The sequence below is a fragment of the Leuciscus leuciscus genome (assembly GCF_965113295.1).
Source record: "Leuciscus leuciscus genome assembly, chromosome: 13".
Taxonomy (NCBI): domain Eukaryota; kingdom Metazoa; phylum Chordata; class Actinopteri; order Cypriniformes; family Leuciscidae; genus Leuciscus; species Leuciscus leuciscus.
The window spans coordinates 13,389,117-13,404,006 of record NC_138737.1 but is presented as its reverse complement, the minus strand read 5'-3'; the positions used below and the strand labels follow the sequence as shown (position 1 = coordinate 13,404,006).

General features: G+C 36.8%; 1 protein-coding gene across 4 annotated transcripts in view; it reads left to right on the top strand.

Annotated features, from left to right (window-relative positions):
• The window catches only part of magixa (MAGI family member, X-linked a), a 52,627-nt gene that overhangs the window by 21,556 nt on the left and 16,181 nt on the right, over positions 1-14,890 (top strand). For all 4 annotated transcript variants that reach the window (XM_082187944.1, XM_082187945.1, XM_082187947.1 and 1 more), the window contains exons 8-12: positions 1,012-1,179; positions 2,623-3,115; positions 3,789-4,302; positions 4,399-4,462; positions 5,095-5,493. In XM_082187944.1, coding sequence (XP_082044070.1) covers positions 1,012-1,179; positions 2,623-3,115; positions 3,789-4,302; positions 4,399-4,462; positions 5,095-5,493 — 1,638 coding nt within the window. The remainder of the gene's footprint in view (positions 1-1,011; positions 1,180-2,622; positions 3,116-3,788; positions 4,303-4,398; positions 4,463-5,094; positions 5,494-14,890) is intronic.

Below are 14,890 nucleotides of genomic sequence, written 5' to 3'. Positions count from 1 at the left end.
TCACCTCTCATCTCTCTTTTTCCTTTAATGTTATCTATCACTCAAAGCATGCTCCCTTATATTTGAGAAGGTCATGTCTGCTATCCCTTCTGAGCCGAACAGTTTTCAGAGGCCTTTACATCTGTTACTATGCACGTGTGTAAGAAGCCCACGTGTGCACATGTATGTGAATAGATATACAAGCGGACTCCAGAATTCTGAGACTAAAATGAAAAAAATAATAATAATATGTGTTAAAATATTTTTTTTAAATCTAATTTAAGCATGGAGAAGTTTTAGGAATTTGAAAATGTAGTTGTATATAGTGTGTAGTGTATGTGGGATACTGTCTGCTATTGTTTAAAAATAGTATGTGGAACCATATGCATTATGCAGGTTTCTGAAAGTAGTATGCTACATTCTCACATGACCTCTTCAAATTGCATGTTTAATTTATGTGGATGGCATTCAGTTATCATGTTGGAAGTAAATGTGGTTATAAAAATATACTTTTAGCAGTCTATTCAATTGATGAGTCAAGAACAAAATGAAAGAAAAAAGTGTAAAATTGCTACTAGTAAACTAGAAAACTAATACTTTGGGTTATTGTCACCTAGGAGATGGAAAGCCAACTCAAGCACTTTGCATTGTGGGAAAAAGTACCCTTTCAAAGTGCACTGTTGTGTACCCTACATTTTAGTATGTATGTGTAGTATGATAGTTTGCTGTTTTGGAAAGTGCCACAGTTTTCTTTTTTGGGATGATGTGTTTAAATGGCTTACTGGGCTTAATAGGAGAAAGTATTTTAAAATGAAAAAAGTACTCCCCTACATACAAGTGTGTGATTGAACAATTTATTCAGAGTATAAGCTGCACAGCTCACATCCCAGCAGATGGCACTGTTGTTTAGCAGTCAACTCCATCCTAAAACAATGTAGTGATGAGGCTTGAAGGCATTGTTCGATTTTTGTGGACTTCGTATACCATATGTTGACACTTATTTCTATGTTTGTGTGTGTGCGTGTCAATTAGTACCTGCATTCACAGACCAACCATCTGAACTGAAGGGCTATTCCATACACACTCGCCTGTCGAAAGGGCCTCGTGGGTTTGGCTTCAACATTGTGGGTGGCAGTAGACCTCGAGAGTTCCTGCAGGTGTACAGCGTCACCCCAGGAGGCCCATCTGCACTCAAAACAGGTGAGACTAGGAGTTTTAACCCTGTGTCCTTTAAAAAAAACAAAAAAACATTAAAACACAGATGCAGCTGGCACTTTGTTTGCAAACACTGACCATGTAAAACTGCTACTGTGTGTATTATTATTTTTATTATAGTTTTCAAAAGTCTGAGACCTGAACATTTTTCTGTTTTCTACTTTTATAATTTATTACAATGACTATTATTATTATTGTTCATTAAAGCTTTTTTGTTATTCAAAAGAAAATGTTACCTAAAGCAGTTCTTGTTTTGCTTTCCTCAATGACACATTTAGGAATATGTGAAAAGGCATTAGGTAAATTAAATGGAAATTATGTTAAAACATTTTTACATTTAAGCGATTTGACATATATTCTAATTTCACATTGAGAAAATCTAACGCCACTGGTGTAGAGATTAGGTGAAATGAGAAAGAATTGAGGATTTTCCTGCATGCCGCATTCATATTACCCTGGCAACACCAGTATTCTCTGTTGGAAACTGCTAAGTGGCTTTTGCTTTTTGCTGCTTCTGTATAAATCTGCAGCACAGGAGATGGCACTTCAATGGGTCAGCTTTTTAAATATTTATAGATGTATGATAGATATAATAATTTAATAGCGCACATAGATTTGTGCAGGGGACTCCTAAGGACGTTGTGAATCATACGTGATGTAATGGTTCTGCTGATTATAATGTCCTCTTTTTACACTTAAAAGAAGACAAAAAGCCCCATAGATCTGGATTTAAGTCAGATCATTATAGACCAGGGGAGAAAAAAAGACCAGATGGATAAAAGATAGATTTTAGCACAGGAGCATGAGCGGTTTGCTTTTCCTCTCTCTCCCCATCCTAATCTACTGTATCCCTCCAATCCTCACTTTTATTTTTGCCAGGAAATCTCTTGAAACTCACGCTTTTTCTCTCTCTCTGTGGATTAGATTATTATGCCTGTATATATGTGTGTGTATTTGGTGATTTGAAGGGTCATGGTTTGAATCTGCTGATCTTCTCTTAATCCAGATGGGAGTATAGGTTTTAATCTGCCTTCTATTACACACACCACTGTCTACTCACGTGTTCTGACAAACCCACCAACACCCAAACACACTCAATTATGCTTAACGGGGTCACGTGATACCCTTTTTTATATCCCTTGTGATTGTCTGTTTTATTTGTTTGACCTTGTTAAAATGGCGTTCATCCTCCCCTTTCTAACATTAGTTTCAATGAATTGTCTTTTTCTACTGGCTGGAACTTTTAAAAGCTACAGTAGGTTTTTACTGTTCACTGAACTATTTAAACTCACAAGATTAAGGACATTTTTAATTCCTCGTGATGTGACCCCTTTAGTACTTGTGTACTCTCAAAATGAGAATCTGATTGCTTTTGATTTCCCTCGTGTACAAATACAAATGACAGAAATCTCTCTCTCTCTCCCTCAGCGGACATCCTGGTGTACATTAATGACTTGTGTGTGCTGGGTCTGTCCCATAAAGAAGTGGTAGAAATGCTGAAATCCGTCCCCATGGGTCACAGTGTGGATGTGGTTCTTCGTCGAGGTTACCCCATGCTCTACAACCCTGATGGCTGCCCCAAAACCAGCCTTGCCTCCCCTTCCGACCCAACCAGTGCCAAACCTGCAGCCCCCAGTTCTGCTCAATCCCAGGTTCAACATCCTGATGGACACCAGCCTGGCTTGGTGAACCTCAATCGCTCTATGTCCCACCACAACAACTTCTATCCCCGCATGCAGAAAGAGTCCTTGGATGCTAATGGAAACACAGCACCCCAGCCTTCCTACTCAATGGTCAATGGAAATGGAGTGGGAGGGACTTTAGGGTTGGGGGCGGTGCCTTTAACAAATGCCCCTCCCCCATCAGAGCGAATGAGCTCTAGTCACAGCGATACGGAGGTCAGCTCTGTTGTCACACGCAGGTAACCAGAATGGCGTATCAAGCCGGGTTTATTATTAATATTAATAATAATAATAATAATAATATATAAACATGTTGTTTATTTTATTTTTTATTTTAAGTTTATTTATACATGGACAGTACAAAAAAACATGATTCCAGTCGAAAACTGGAAAATATGTATTGCACATCGAGAGAATAGCATAAGCTAATTTGCGTTTCGGGTCCCTAGAAAGGCTTTAAAAATAAATATATAAATAAAAAACACTAATCATAGAATAAAGCTAATACAGCATGTCATTTATACACATACAAATACAATCCTAAATGACCTAATCAGGTCATTATCAGTGGTGGTGGTAATAATAATTTGAATAATAACAATTATTATTATTATTAATAACCATAACTATATAATAACATCACAACCATGTTCAATAATGATTATTATTATTATTATTATTATCAGTTATAAATGATTAAAACCATCTTTGTTAATGATTATTAATAGTAATGATTATCATTAAGGAACATGGTAATAATAATAATGATGATAATTATTATTATTATTAACTTTAATAATAATAATTAAACATGGTTGCATAATAATATCACAACCATGTTCATTATCATTATTATTATTATTGATGCTGTTCTGTTTACACACAAATTTGTTTCCTCCGCTCTCTACCCAGAGCTTCCCTTGTCCGAAGCTACAACAACAACACTCTTCCAGCTCCTTCTCACACCCATCATAGTTCCAAGTCTTCCGAGAGCGATCTCTCCTCCGCTACGCTCCCCCTGCCCCGGCCCGAGGTGGGTCCTACCGCCCCGCCACCAGGAGCACCTAGCACCCAGCAGCCTCCCATGCCCCAAACATCTCTTGCCGTCGTACCCCCAACCGAGCACCCACCCTGTGGTTTCAACGGGTGTCCAGCCAACAATCCCCCGCGACCTCTTCCGGGTGGCCTAGGGTCCCCCGGAGCCCCAGGTGGGGTAGGCTGCGGGGGAGGGGGTGAGCTGGTACCTGTGGCCTTGGGCAGGAGCGAGGGAGGGGGTATGGGTTTCAGTGTGACGGCTGGGGGGCAAGGAGGGCAGCTGGCGGTGGTGAAGAGAGTCTGGGACAGACGACAGTGCCCCTCCTTACAGCCAGGGGATGCCATTATTAAAATCAATGGCGCTGATGTGCAGAGCCTCAGCTTCGCACAGGTAAATTCAATAACTCTGCAGGTCTTTTTCTGAAACTCTTCCCTCATCAACCTTCTAAATTTGAATCCTTTCATATGATCTTTTTCATATGAACAGGTGCAGCGGGTGCTGCAAGAACATACCAAACAGGGTGAGGTGGTCTTACTGGTTTACAGAGGAAGTGAGTGTCATCCACACTGTATGCAGATACATCGTTTATAATAAATACTCCAAAATGTTAAATAAAGAAGAAATAAAAAAGTTTGATTTCATGGTCACTTTAACATTTTGTAAGATTTGTCAAAATAAATAAAAAATAAAATGCAAAAAAAAACAAAATTTAGGCATCACAAAATTATAATGTTCAGTATGAAAAAATTATATTCATTTTGAGATTTAAGATTACGTAAAAATTACATTTAATATTTGTCAATGTTAATTATTAGTGTTTTTAGAGAGTACATTTAAGTGAGCGTTTTATGACGGCAATGGTAATCTAAATGTAAAAAGAGAAAAGAGCGTGTAAAATTAAATATCCATTATTGGCCAATACCATTAAATAAATTAAAAAGTTTAATATTGTCACATTACAATATAATATAATATAATATAATATAATATAATATAATATAATATAATATAATATAATATAATATAATATAATGCACATATCTGACCGCATATTATTTCTATATATTTATCATGAATTATTATTATATTTATGATTAATTATATATAAATAAACAATATAGCAGGAAAAAGCTATCAGTACCTCCTGCCCCTATCACTCATCATTATCCTGTTCTCTCTCAGGTCCTCTTTGCTCCCCAGGCTCCCCAAATGCCTATAAAAGACCTCCTCCCTCCCTGGGCACCCCAGATCTGACCTCACCCTCCTCCGATGGTGCCGTGCCCAGCCAGAGCACCCTCTCTCCCTCCTCGCCCTGCAGTGACCTCCCCAACCTGGTCCAAAGCACCAGCTTCCTGGACTCTGTGCCCGTGACCCTGACCCTAGAGCCCCGGGACTGGTTAGGGGTTGAGGACGGACCTGCTCAGTGGAGCCGTACTGCTGCCCCTAACCTCGGCGCGGTGTCCAAAAGCCATGTAGACGCGAGGGGAGTGGTCTCTTCCAGAGCGATGGAGGTGGAGTTGAGACGGAGACCAGGAGAGGGATTCGGGTTTGTCATCGCATCACAGGACGTAGTGAATGGAAGTAAGTACAGACTGGGTGGAACTTGATCTGCATTTATGTTTTCTGACCATTGGATGTGACCTTGCGTTGTTTGTTTTATATCTGGTTATTCTGGTACTTGGAAACAAAAAATTTACATTTTATACATTAATACAACATTATTTAATCAAAATCAGGACTCTGGAAATATATAGTCCGTCTGCATAAAGCAATTATCACAGAGGGAGAGACTCTATAATTCTGCCTGGTTTGCTGTTTGAAGACCAGGTGAATCGTGAAAAAAATAAAATATATATATATATTGTTGAGAAAAAGGGCATTTTACCCCTCTAAGCATGTTGGTTGTCTGAGTCATGTCATTATGCAATAAGCATGTGCACAGAAAATCTCTAATTAGCAGACTAATTATGATTTTTTTTTTCACTTGATTTGAGGCTTAGCTAATATGTGCTCTCTTATTTTTAAGGAGACGTTTCTATTTATTTTTCCCTTATTAAATATACTAATTTGTGCATCACTGCTCTGAGTGTGTTAATGTAAGATAAGTTAAAGTCTGAGCGAGGTCATGGTTTGTGTCCAGCGCTGCTTGTAGTTGTGAAACAACAAATGGAACAGTTTCCTGAGTGAGCAGTTTTTCCTGTTTTCATTCTCTCTCTCTTTTTTTTTTCTTGTGCATTGTCCTTTTTTTATGTTCAGTTGTTTAGTAGTTCAGTACTTGTTCATTGTCATTTGGGGTTTATTGTTTAGTAGATAAACATCTTCTGTTTTTTAAAATAGATTTCCAACAAAGAACCGTTGTGATCTGTCTTTTTTACATGTTTTCTTTATCGTTTTGTTTACAGTTTACATACCTACAGTACTTCATAGAACTAAAGGTTTCTAATAACTAGACATTGCATCAATGCAATTCAATGAATTGATTAATGAATTTAATAATTGTTTATATTTATTATAATACTTTAATGAATTATTACATTACATTATCCAAAATAAGCTTTCTTTTCAGTTGTAACATTCAGATTTCAAATGTACTGTATTTATGTTGTGTAAAAAAAAAAGGCATTTTTGCCTTCGGCCCAATGTTATATATATTTTTTTTATCCAATCAGCCATATTTCTATTTCTATGATGCATTATATAATTTATTAAATATTTGCAAATTAATCAAATATTTATACCTGAAAATATAAATGGCAGATAATTTATAGTAGAAGTTATTCAAAAAAATTGAGGTCAGAAAGATTTTTTAAATGTTTTTGAAAGAAGTATCTTATGCTCACCAAGGCTGCATTTATTTGATAAAAAAATACAGTAAAAAAAACAGTAATATTGTAAATTATATTGTAAATGCATTTCTGTTTTAATATATTTTAAAATGTAATTTATTCCTGTGATGGCAAAGCTGAAATTTCAGCATCATTACTCCAGTCTTCTATTTCTATTTATTTGAAATAGAAATCTTGGTCACACTTTAGCTTAGGGTCCAATTCTTACTATTGACTTTTGCCTCAATAAACTCCTAATTACTGCTTATTAATTGTTAGTAAGGTAGTTGTTAAGTTTCGGTATTGGGCAGGAATAAGGTATGTAGAATTTGGTAATGCAGAATAAGGCATTAATATGTGCTTTATAAGTACTAATAAACAGCCAATATCCTAGTAATATTCATGCTAATAAGAAGCTAGTTGGTAGTGAGAATTGGACTCTAAACTAAAGTGTGACCTTAATCTTTTATAACCTTAGAAATGCGTGTAATTTTGTAATGTGTCCTTGCTGAATAAAAGTTTTTTTTTTTTTTTTTTTTTTTTACTTACTGACCCCAAACTTTTGAAAACTAGTGTATATAGTGTGTGTGTGTGTGTGTGTGTGTGTGTGTGTATAGTTGTAAATATCACACACTCTCAGTCTCAGGCTGATAGTTTTGCGATGAATCAGTGTGGTATTAAATCACTTTTATTTTCCACATATTCCCTATCATGCTTTCACTCAACATCCCTCCCTTCAGTGATCTCTCTCTCTCTCTCTCTCTCTCTCTGCACTCTTTCACCCTCTCCCCCTCCCTCTTTTCCTCAGTTCAGTTTTGTCTGTGCAAGCGTCCTCCGTGTCTCTGTTCTGAGGGGAAAAACACCTGAACAGTCCTTGTTTTCTCCATTTCTTCATTGTTTTGTAATATTATATGTAGATTAAAGACTCCGTGTCAGGAATTCTCTGGATTTGAAGCTGGATTTAGAAACTCTATCAGGACAAAATGCTGGAAAGGCTTCAGTCTGCCCTGAAAACGATGAAGGACGTGAAACGTAAATACTCTTACCTCTTATGTACTCTTATAATATCTGTATTTAGGTTAATTATTGACCCTGGTACTATTTATTTTACTAACAATTAAGTACTGTATTTGCAGCTGAATCTAGTTTAGTGATGTTTAAACGTGATTCAAAACATTGTGCGTGGGAACAGTCTGCTTTCAAGAGAGAGAACAGGATGCATGTTTTGCATTTTGCATTGTATCCGTAGCTTTTGATCTGTCCGGGACAGTTCTTCTAAAGTGCATCTCTGTACTTTTCATACTTCAGAGCGTCCTGGCGCTGTGGTTCACCTGGGGTCTCACATGCCTGAAATATTTCCAGTGGTCGTGCCAATGAAAGGCTTAATTCTTCTGTGATGTGTTGGACCGGTGAACACAGACTCATCCACACTGTAGAGGCGTTCAAATATCTGCTTACAGACTTAAGTAGAGATAAAGAGAAAAAACTACTTTGAAGCATAATGAAAAAATATCATTCACATTTACAAAAAAGTACAGTATAAGGATAAGTAATAAGTACAAGTAAGTCTGGGTACTACTGTTTTTTTTTTTTTTTTTTTACATGGTATCAGTTTTCTTTCCATTACAAAAACTTGTACCCATAAACCCTTGTACCATGGTGCAAGGATGGTAATACTACAGTATTTTGAAATTTATCAAGGTACTACAATTCATGTACCATAGTATTTACATGGTGCTCCATGATATTTCTAAGAATACCTTGGTACTGCCATGGTACATGTTCAAAATACTATGGTAGGACTATGGTAAGTGGACAATGAGTATAATGCCTTGATATTTTTTGGAAATGATACCATGGTATTACCATGTTTATTTGACCATGTAGCATATTTAGCTGTTTTTTTTTACCGTCTACCATGGTATTCTTTGAAATCTATTGGAGCATCATGTAACTACCATAACACATATTTATCTCTATATTTATATTTTCTGTCAGTTACATTATTACTGTTATAAGCTGAACACCCTGAAAATCTTATCGTGTGTGTGTGAGATCATCCACGTGAGGTCATTTGTAGGGAATGTGTGTGTGAGACGGCGAGAGAGAGCAAAGAACACTGCGAGTTCCTTCCAGTCGTGTTCAATATGAGATTGTCTGTATCTTATCTGTATCCTCTCTATGCTGTAATATCCTCAAGGCACCGTCGTATGGCGTTTCCAGTTTTCAGAGGAGCGAGTTGTTCTGGGGTCAGCTGATGCTGTTTCGTGAAGCTTAGCAATGTTAACAGACATCGCAGGTTCTGGATCACTGGTTGAGCATATTTTCTCCATGTCATGTGAGGTTTCACATTGTTCATTTTAGTGCATATTTACATGGCAGGACTAATAAGCTGGATGAGATTAAATATTAAACAGATGGTTGGGTTTGCATCTTGATCCCCATAGGGATACAAGCAGGCTTGTATGTGTATGTTTGAACGTTCATGATGCATTTCGTGGATCTCTTTAGATAGGATGCGTATAATTAATAAGTTTGTTGCTAGACACTAAGGCAATGTCCGAAACCAGGTTTCACTGCAGATACTGTTTCCTGTGCAGTGTTGGGATTGTTTGTTTCTGCAGGGTCAGCCTGATGTAAATGGAGTGTTGTGGGTCTGATGCTCAGTCACCATTAGTATTACTGCTGTGATCTGCATCTGTGTGTTTCTGCTCCGTAGTGTGTGAAAGTTTTGTTTTCATTATGTTTTTGCTCACAAACAGCATTTTTAAAGATTTTAAAGTATCAATACACACTTATTGTTGAGCAGTTTTTTTCATATCAAAAGCAATATACTGTATTGAAATGATTCTGGAAGCAAGCTAATTTTCGTATGGAAGCAAAGATGATAATTTCTAAGACTTTTTTTGTTTGTTTTTTTTGTCAATGGATGATCATTTCCAGGTTTTGGAGCTGCAATCTATGACGGTACCACTACTTTTCATGCGTTAAAGGGATAGTTCACCCATAAATGTTTTCTCTAAATTGTTTACTCATTTAGTTCCAAACCTTTATGACTTTCTTTCTTCTGTGAAACTAAAAGGAAGATGTTTTAAATAAACATCATGAATATTTGTCTCTATAAGGAAAGTAAGTGGACCCCACTTACTTTCATTGTATTGACAAAAAACAATGAGACATTTTTCGGAATATCTTATTTTATGTCATGCAAAAGAATATCATGCAGGTTTGAAACAACATGAGGGTGAATAAAATATAACAGAATTTCATTTATGGGTGGACTTTTTTTCTGCACTAAGAATACTTTATTTCCAATACGAGTTGAGAGCTGCATTGCAAATTTAATCCAGGCACAAATTGTGCTCTTTTACTGTTGACTTTCATTCATTCACTGCTCATGTACTGACAGAATCATTTACTCGCTGGTCGCTCAAGGGTATTGTCGATGCATTATATAAATGCAAGTATACAAATGTTAGAAAATGAGGGACTAATCATAGTTTTGAGGTTAAGGACCTTGATTTGTTAAACACTGGTTCCATAAATGGGGCAAAAGTAAAAAAAAAAAGTTATTTCTATTTTCTATATTTATTTCTGAAACGAACAGAAGTTTAATTTGTTAGATGTTAGTTTTTTTTATGTTTTTTGTTATAGTTATAATTAAAACCAAAGTATGTCATTTCAAACGGAATGAAAAAAGGTTACATTACGTTTTACAGTGTCCTTATTACACGTTATATGTAGTTACTGTAGTAAATTCCTCAAATACTCACTCCCTCCCTCTGCCATTGGCTGGCTTATCATATAGCCACACCCCCAAACCCACACTTTTGGCTGAACTGTTATCAGATTGGTAGGAATGTTCAAACAGACCGAACAATGTTTGGAAAACACTAATCAACTGGCTTATAGTTATTCTGTAATGCTTTTAATTAAAGCTGAATTGTCATTTCAAATGGAATAGCAAAAAAAAAATTTTCCAAAACGTCCCCTCCCTGCCATTGGCTGGCTTATCATATAACCACACCCCCAAACCCATGCTTTTGTTTGTACTGTTATCAGACTTGAAGTAGATTTCCTCTTTGCCATTGGCTGGCTGATCAGATAACCACTCCCCAATACTACGCTCTAGTATTGGTTGGCTGGTTGGAATGTTCAAGCAATCAGGACAATGCTTTGAAAGAACTTTTCTGTAGCTGTATGTCTTCATAATAAACTGGGATATGAGAAAGAATGTTTACATTAAAAAACACACTTCCTCTTTGATTAAAGAACAGTAGAGGCCAGATAGGAGTTCGCCAATAGCCAGGTAAACATTTGTGCGTGTTTTTCTGACATGTGACAAAAGGTCATCATCTCGGTCCTACTGTTCTGTTCTCTGCATGAGAAGTTTTGTTCGAGCGCTGCAGCCATCCATCCTCAACCCCCACCTGAACTCAGCTTCCACAACACGCAAAACCTCTGTTCTTCCCGCCGAACCCTGTGGTGTGTGTAAAACTCGCCTCTCACATGGCTCATTGGCTCGCAGTTCAGAGGAAATCTGCCCAGTCGTGAAAATAACAGAGGCTCATAAATAAAAGCGGAGGTGAGCAGAAACAAAGTTTTGTGTAAAAGCGCTGAAGGTTGACCCAGTTATTCACATTTAAAGAGTAGTTAAAATTTCACTCTGGCTGTTTATGCTGAGTGACAGTATTTTATGTGTTTAAAAGCTGTGGTTCATTTAGTCTATATTGCAGTTACCATAGTTAATTAATAAAAGTACTGTTCTTTAATATTTTTTTCTGATTAGGATCTGTGCCTTCAAAAAAGTAGTGCCAACAGTAAAACTATATTTTTTAAATATAAATGCATAAAATATATTTAACTGCCAGTAAAAATTCCTCTTTCAGCACTATACTGTGTTATGAGCTTTAGAAAACATTGCGTGCCTTTCTGTGTGTCATTCATAATAGTGTAGGTTTATAGGATTATCGGAAGTGTTTAATAACAGTTATATAACAAACACCATACCTTTATGAATTCAAAATACTCTGTTGTTCAGTAACTATAAATCCCAAAGAGCATTTCTCTCTCTTTCAGGCAGCTGGGTCAGAAACAGCTGTATTCATCCCTGTTGTTTTTTTATCTCTTTATCTGTTTTCATGAGGGAGACTTTTATGAAATTTCAAAACGTGCCGTGTTTATTAAATGCATCCTTCCCATTAACACTATTACTGTTTATCTTTTTTTTTTTGTCCACTTCTATAAATAACCCACAGAACAATATGCTCATTAACTAAGATATTTTACAAACTATGAATAATGCGTGAATGTGTTATGAATAATAGACAGACTCATGAATAATGTAGTTTTGGTAATAATTGGCAGCACTTAACGATGTGGTACGCGGGAGAACATTCTCTTCCAGCTCAACACGCTTCACATGACACTGAATACACTCTCACCTGGGCTCTACTAATCCTTACACACACACACACACACACACACACACGCACAGGCGCACAAATTTATGTTTTATGAGGACATTCCAGATATATAATGATTTTTATACTGTACAAACTGCATATTCTAGCCCTAACCCTAAACCTACCCATCACGGAAAACTTTAAAAAAAACATAACTTAGTATGATTTAAAAGCCGTTTTCCACACAAGGACCAAAAAATTTGGATATTGCCATCTTTGTGAGGACATTTTGTCCCCATAACGTAAGGTTTACCAGAACCAATACAGTGAAATTCCATTTCATGTCAGCTTTAAACACCACATCACGTATACTGTACATGAAAGGGTTTCCGTGTAGCTTGCTCTACATGTGTATTTCATATCTTCTCTCTCTCTGAGTGTGCGCATGTGCGGGCGTCTGAGTAGTGTGTGAGCGTCGGAGCGAGTTGCAGCGTGTGTGAGTGAGTTGGTACTTTTTTTCCTCTTTCCTTTTTCTGTTTTGTTTAGTATATATTATTTGTCGCCGTTTTTTCACCTAAGGGTGAAAAATGGGGACAAATTCAGATGGTTGTGCTCTTTTAACCGCTCAACACGGGTGTAAATGTTTACCTGATGTTTAGTTGCGATCAGCAGCGAAATTGGGGCTTATAATATTGTGTCTGCATCAAGGATGAACAAGGCGTTTGTTGTCTTTTTGAAAGAAGTTTCTTTTGTTCAGCATTTAGTTGAATTTGGTTTATCTGTTAGAGATACTTTTTTATCAGTTTTGCCTTTGTCGAATCCTTCAAAGAAGGTTTTCCTTTCGAATGTGCCCCCGTTCATTACCAAAGAGGGCCAATAAAAATGATCCCATTCTGATAGTGACACTTCTGATATAGCAGACCATCTTGCTATGGCAAATTCTCAGGGTAGTTCTGAAGGGAATGGTCAGAATTTTAAATGAAAACATCCCTATTATACAGTTCGCCAAATTAATGATTTTTTAGACCATACCTTTAACCAGCGAGGACCAAAATTGAAAAATACTTCCCAGATTTACAACTTTTTGTTGATTCATGTACAATGGCGTTAAGAAAGGCAACAATGGAGGAGCTTGCTCAGCCTAAACGTTACAGGCTCAAAAAATACCTGAGCACTGTTAAAAAAAAGATTAAAAACTCGTTATAAATATTATAGCCTATGGAGTCATGATTGTCAGTTTATTTTTGGGGGTTTTTGGATATCCTAGCATTATCTTTTCCATGGCATTCATAAATATTGGATCCTTTAACAACAACAAAGAGATGTGCTCTTTTTAATTATTTACAATTAAAAAAGGCAGATATTATTATGCTCCAAGAGACTCATTCTGATTTGAGGAATCAGACACAGTGGAATTGTGATTGGAAGGGAAATATTTTAATGAGCCACGGGACTAATTTTAGTGCCGGTGTTGCTATACTTTTTTCTCCATGTGTCTGTAATCAACCAGTTATGTTTGAGATAATACCTGGTCGACTTTTAAGAGCAGATATTATGGTTGGACAAGTAAGTTTTTCTTTTTTTAATGTATATGCTCCTAATGTTGGACAAGAGCGTAAGATATTTTTAAAAAAATTGCCGGATGCTTTGTCACAGTGCCCACAGGATAATGTTGTGGTAGTAGGAGGTGATTTTAACTGCACAATAAACCCTGATTTAGACAGAAATCATGATGAACCCCACTCAGGTTCTGCAGAAATCTTAAAAAATGTTATTGGATATCATGATTTTGTTGATTTATGGAGAGATAGTTTTCCTGGGGTCAAACAGTATACCTGGTTAAAAGCTAACTAAAATTTCTTGTCTGGAGCGAGACTTGACCGATTTTATGTCGCTAAGAGTAATAGTGGTAGGTTTTTACAATAGCCTAATAATACCATCTTTTTGATCTGACCATCATTATATCTGTGTAGCTGTTTCTGTCCTGTCTTCTAAAATTCAAAAATCACACTGGCACTTTAACAACAGATTATTGCAGGATCACTCTTTTATTCACTCTTTTGGCCTTTTTTGGCAATTTTGGAGAGAGGAGAGATGTAGTTTTTCTTTATTGAGTCAGTGGTGGGACATAGGCAAAGTGCATATCAAGTTGTTTTGCAACAATATACTGCCCATAACACCAGAACTCTCAAAGAAAAAATGAGATCACTTGAAGAAGACATTCTGAGACAAAGTAATCATGGTGATTCTGCTGATTCCATTGAGAGGAATAAATTCCTTCTGAAGACTTTGTTGGAGGAGCAAGGAAAAGCAGCCCTCTTAAGGACTAGATATTCTCAATTAAATGAAATGGACGCTCCCTCTGCATTCTTCTTCGGTCTTGAAAAAAAACCAAGAGAACATAAGTATTTCCATAAACTGAATTTACCACAGGGTGGTGTGACAACTGACCAGCAGGAAATCCGTACTCATGCACTTTCCTTTTATGAGGACCTCTACTGTGCTGAACCATGTGACCGATCAGCAGCAGAACAAATTTTATGTGATCTACCACAGTTATCAGAGGAAGATCAACTTATCCTTGAGAACCCTATATCCTTTGCTGAACTTTCTCTTGCTGTCCAGGAGCTGAGCCCTGGGAAGTCGCCGGGTCTGGATGGTCTTTCAGCGGAATTTTATCGTGCCTGCTGGAATGTGATTGGAGAGGACTTGTATGAAGTCTTTCTGGAAAGTTTTAACCGAGGGAAA